Source organism: Clarias gariepinus, chromosome 18, assembly GCF_024256425.1.
Source record: "Clarias gariepinus isolate MV-2021 ecotype Netherlands chromosome 18, CGAR_prim_01v2, whole genome shotgun sequence".
Classification (NCBI taxonomy): domain Eukaryota; kingdom Metazoa; phylum Chordata; class Actinopteri; order Siluriformes; family Clariidae; genus Clarias; species Clarias gariepinus.
The window spans coordinates 7,399,736-7,405,735 of record NC_071117.1 but is presented as its reverse complement, the minus strand read 5'-3'; the positions used below and the strand labels follow the sequence as shown (position 1 = coordinate 7,405,735).

At 37.5% G+C, this 6,000-nt stretch overlaps 1 protein-coding gene across 1 annotated transcript in view; it reads right to left on the bottom strand.

Annotated features, from left to right (window-relative positions):
• Positions 1–5,095: 5,095 nt before the first annotated feature.
• The window catches only part of LOC128506546 (complement C3-like), a 45,482-nt gene continuing 44,577 nt past the window's right edge, over positions 5,096–6,000 (bottom strand). The window contains exon 34 of the mRNA XM_053477042.1: positions 5,096–5,376. Within this exon, the coding sequence (XP_053333017.1) occupies positions 5,229–5,376 (148 nt within the window). The 3' untranslated portion in view covers positions 5,096–5,228. The remainder of the gene's footprint in view (positions 5,377–6,000) is intronic.

Genomic DNA, 6,000 nt, shown 5'->3' with positions numbered 1-6,000 from the left:
TTGAGGGGAATGTGGAACGTGGAAACCATCTAATAACACTTTCTTTAATAGATTTGATGTCCCTCTGTCTCACACTTCTCCTGGCTTTAGCTTAAAATGTCAAGTCAAACGTCAAGTTTCCTAGTCATTAGTCTGGAGCAAGTACACTTGAGTATGCTTTAGCATGCTGGGATTTAATATACTTAGCATACTTTTTTTTATTTACTTGGGTTGTTATGCTACCTGGGGGATATAAAGGGTTAATTAAGCAAAGTTACCGTAAATCAGCTGGATTGCAGCCATCTTGTGTCAATTTAACCTTTGATTGCTTGGAAAAGAGTTTGTTATTGATTATACAGCTGTGGATAAACATTTTGAGAATTACATAAGTATTCATTTTCGCAAAATCTCTGCTTCACTGTGTTTAGTTTTGTTTTATCAGATGTTATTATGGTATACTGAAGTAAAATTACAAGCATTTCGTAAGTCAAAGACCTTTTTCAAGACCTCTGTAATTTGCCCTGGCATACTATCAGTCAACTTCTGAGAGCGTGAGAAAGGCTGTTTGGCGTCTTGCCGAGTTTTGAAAGAGTGTTTTCCCCCTCTAATTCATTTTTTTTAGTGAATGTACCGTAACTAATTAAAACATTTAGAATGATAGAAAGTGAACAAGGAACCATGGCCTCTCAAGCCAGTGGGGAGACGTAGTCTCTCCAGAATGGCATTAGGTGTGTTCCAGAGGACGGAGTACAGGTAAAGGAGGTGCTGCTAGCAGTGGGAAAGTAGGTAGGGTGTGAGAACATCTACTCTGCCTACTTGATAAATAAAGTGATTGTGGTTTCCCTACTAAAATAATCCTTCATAGGCACGCTATTAAAAAACGGAATACGATTAAGAGGCACTATGGCCAAGGTTACCCCTCTGTCTGCTCCAGCAACATGAATGGTGATCTTTAATATGCCCCCGTTCATCAAGAATGAACCGATAATGAGGGAGCTTGCCTGCTTCAGGAAATTCACCAGCTCAATGAAATCCATCCCACTTGGGTGGAGGAGCAGTAGCCTGACACATGTCCTGTGCTTCTGCATGCAAATTTTTATGGATTTTAAATGACCAGGGGGGACAATTAAACATCAATTTTAAGTCATTACATAGAAATAATAGCTACAGTACACTGTCTTCACCACCACGGATCGGCTGAGGTGGTTTGAGTGCGGTGATGTTGGACATAAAAGGCTGACCTGTCCGTCTAGAGCTCACAGGGCGACTCAGCTGGGAAACAGCAGCAGCAACGCAGGGACAGCCAGCGGGAAAACACCTGGTAGTCAGCTTTACTAAACCCCAGAGCAGCGAAACACCTCAGTCACCGCACAAACATGTCTGTCCTGAATACACCGGCACCACCAAGAGGAACACTTCACCCAGACTACCGAGACAGACACAGAGAACATCAGACATCGAGGAACATATAAAAACATTTTTTACAACTGACTAACAAAGGAAGGAGACGTGGTTAAAGCACTATTGCCGGGGGAAAACTAAAACGATCAAAACTCTAACAGCAGGAAATAGGAAACTGAAATTTGCTCCCAGTAAGGACCAATAGCATTATAGGCCATCATGTGTATTAAGCAAGAGCTTTTAGGTTTGTTGGTTTTATGTATGCATAAATAAAATTGTACTTAGGCTGAATATCAAGAGTGACAGCATGGGGGACAGCACCTTGTCCCTGTAGGGTACAGATGTAATCACCTGCATCCCTCTGACTGACTGATTCCAGTAGGAGAGGAGATATACAGTAGGTCTGTATCTGTGCTGATACCATAACTCTAATTCAAAATATTCTCCTACTGAAACATCCTGTTAACACACTCAGTACTGTTCATTTTTAATATTCTACACCTGTATAGTTTAATGTTATATAATCTCACTATTCAGTCTTACCAAAAAAAAAAAAAAAAAGTTCATTTTTGAGTGTGGTTCCTCTCAAGGGTTTTGCATCATCATGTCTTCCCTACTGAACATCAAATGTCAGTGGTGGTAAAAAATTGTAATCTACATGTAGTTGCTTAAGGTCGTCTTAATGTGCTTACATGCAAAAGAAACACTGTGTACCCAGGGAAAAAAGCAAGTGCAGAAAACTTGGTAAGAGGAATGTGTGTGCGAGGAACATTTACACTTTTGTGTGTGTGTGTTTCTGGTATCCTTGGTCTGCAAAGAGGAATCAGAAAAGAACTGGGTATAAAATATGAGCATAAGAGAAGGGCAGTCACGACAGTTATCTCCACCCGTGTGGGCATGCAGGACAGCCCGAGGAGACCCCGTCTCCACCCAACGCTGGAGAGCCTGAGCAATCAGCAGCAGTCGCTGCATAGCATGAGGAAACGGAAGCCGCAGAAAGAGCCTTGAGGTGGATTCGGATCAAGAGGTCAGCAAAGTGGGCCAGCGCTGCTGGGACACCTGAGAGAGGGTGCCTGATGTGATGTTGTGAGAAACACCCGATGATCCCAGGAAACATCACCGATGATATGTCCCAGTGCATCCAGAGATGTATCTAAGCACTGTGTGTGTTTAACCATTTTGTACCAGATGGAATAGGTATTTATTCTCATTTTAATGATTTGTCTTTAAGGATTTGTTTAGGTGAATCAAGTTATTTAAGCTTAGTTTTAGCTGATTCACTCCTCAGAGTTACTTCTGAACGATACTAAACTGTGCACCTAAATGATGGAAATTTTAGTATTCAATTATATAGATAAAATAGGATCACCCATATGATTTTTTCTTAAAGAGAGTCATCCAGAATAAACAGAATAAACAATAAGTTATTTTTGTTATTTGAGGTTTACCCCTACACATGTGGATCAACAAGTCAGACAACAAAGTAAAAATGAAATGCCTTTACTGTAACTGCTGTGTGTGTTTTTATATCATGTGTAGGAAGAAAGATGAAGGAATTGTTACTGTATGAAAGAAACAGCACTGTATTTATACTTAGACAGTTCGACAGTTTACATTATCAAAACTATACCTTTTATTTCTGCTATTTTTTCATGCATGCAGGAGACACACCTTTCTAATGTGTCAGTTATGCAGTACATTCTCTCATAAATGTAGTTTAATAGTTTATATGTTTATATTGTCAGAGATTTAGTACCATCACAGAACTGCACCTGTGTGTTATATTGCAAAGTAATGTCCAGTGCTTATCATTTTGCCATTTATATCCTTTTGCCATTTTTTTTCTTTGATATTACCCCTCTTTTGGCTAAGCCATGTCATACTGTTTGCACATTATCTGACCATGTTGTCTGTTGTTCCATGACTATGCATTATATGTTATGTTAGGCTAGATTAACTATTTAGTAATTATTTTTGTCTTTTCTCTTTGTCCTGATAGCAAGATTTACTCTTGCAAACAATATGTAAATTGTATACTAAAGAGAAGATTTTAAAACATTTTAGTTATTCTTTACACACTGTGAATTCAGATGTAAACATTCAGCACTTAAAAAAAAAACTTTCGCCATTAACATTCGCCATTTTTTTAATTATCTTTGACTATACAGGCAGTGCTGATGATGTCACTCAGAATGATTCCTTGATGATTCTGCACATGAAGCAGTCAAATTATATTCGACAATGACGGTGTTTAGGAGGAGAGAAATCAGGTTAACAGTGAGGGTTTAGATGAGGAAGAGTCAGAGGTTGAGGATAACACACAGTATAACCCAAAGGAAGAAGACTCTGACACTGATGAAGAAGACCCAGCTGAAGTTGTGGTCTCTCTTCGGTCCAAAAATGGAACCAAACCCTAAACCTAATCCGATATGCCATATCCCGGGTGAATGACAAAGTTCTGTTTTTAACTTTTCCTCATAGACTCGAACCAGTCATAGACTGTAACCATTGTAATGAACATGACAAACCTGGAGCAGAGAAGGGCTTATGGAAATACCTCCAAAGAGGTAGACCAAGTGAATATTGAAGCCTACATGGGTGTGTGGATTTTGTGTGGTGTCTTCAGATCCGGCAACAATTCTGCAACCAGCTCATAGAATGCGGACACTGGTCAGACAAATTTCATGCTACACTGTCTTTGCAGAACTTCCACAGCTGTCATGTGTGATTCACTTGGATGACCACCACACAAGAGCAGCCCGAAGTCAACGAGACAAGCTGGGAAGTTTAGTAGAACTAAGTGGAGCACCTGCCACTCATTTACAAACCACTGTTGATCAGCATCTTGTCGGTTTTAGGGGATGGTGCCCATTTAAGCAGTATATGCCAAACAAACCATTTAAGTATGGTATAAAGAATGTGGCATGGGCAGCATGTTATGTGAAGACATTATTCCTGGAACATGCAAGTGTACACAGGCAAACCAGCTGATGGTGTTAAAAATAAGGGGAAGTAGGGGGTTCTGGAAATGACAGCAGGGCTACTTAAAAATTGTAAATATATAACTCTGTACGGGTCAAGCATTATATTTGTAATATGGTTAAGTTTTCCATGTTTACTTTTTGTTTTAAAAAAATAAGTCATACTGGTCAATATTGACCTGGAACACAAAAAGTGGTATTTTGGGCCACAGTTTAATCCTAATGTTGTGTTCATTTGTGGCTCACACCCATAATGTTCAGGTTTAGTTTTGACTGAAGCATTTTATTTCATTATAAATCCACAATAATACATATATTCTCATATAATTTTGTATTAGATCTTTTATCATCTTTAGCTCTTGTGAACATTACATGTTTTGAACTTGTATTTGCTCTGTATGTCCTGCAGGCCTCATTTACCTGAACTTATACCACTTGTTTTTTTCTTAAAGGAAAAAACTATATAAAAATATCATTTTGACTATCATATATATACTAGGATGAGACCTATTTTCCTGTTTATCACAGCTATTCTCTTGTTTTAACAGACTCTAAAAGATCTAACTTAAATTCCCCAAGGGACAATTATTTAGGAGTTTGCCTTAATAAACAAAGTTTATTTATAAATCAAACAGATTTTAATCTTAAGAACTTTATTTTAGAACGCATTTGAGTCATTTCTATCTATATTAGATTTTATTTCATTAATTTATATTTTATGCTCAAAGAAAAAAAAACTGTTTTGCAGTTTATTTTTATGATACAGCGAATATTATTACTTAAAAATACAGATGTGGATTTGGGTTGAAGCTGGAAATCAGTTGTAAAAGCTGTGATTCGAAGTTCATATCCATGTTGTTAAGATGTTTAAGTTGTGCATCCATGCAGCTCCATCTTAAAGGCCAGATCGCTCAGGGCAATGTATCTCTCCTTGTTGTTGTTCATGTTCTCCTGAGCTTCCTCTTGCGTGGGCCAGTACTCCAACCAGGCATCTGCATCAATTGTGTAGCGGAGACTGAGCAAAAACATAAACAGGTTTTAGTCATGATTTTTTTATGGAATTTTTATAAAATAAAGAGAGAGAGAGAGAGAGACAGGACAAGCTTAGTCTTTGGCACTGAAAAACATTGCATTAATTTGTTATAAAATGTGATCTGATCTTTCTCTTAGTCAAGAGTTTTGACACATATAATGTGCCTAAAATAGTAATAATAGAAAAACTGATCTTTCATGTCTTTATTAAGAACAAAGCCTCATCGTCATAGCGGAAAGAGAATGTCAATCCTTGAGTTAATGACCTTACCAAGACGTGCCATGCCTTACCAAAACGAGCTTCCAGAAAGTCTATGATGTAGAATTGTTAATTTAGATATAATGTTTTGTGCCCTAATGAAACTAAGCTCAAACTATTTGTAAAGAACATGCAGCACTACTACACTACGACTTTTTTTATTACCATTTTGAATGGTGAATGAGTGTATTTAATAAAAACATTAAATATTTTTTTGTGTTATTATTTTAGACACATTGCGGTATATTGTCAATACCCCTTACTTATATGTAGATTATATATCATATAATGACAAAAGAATGCAAAAAAACACAAAATTCCAAAAGGTTCATATTATTTCTTGTTACA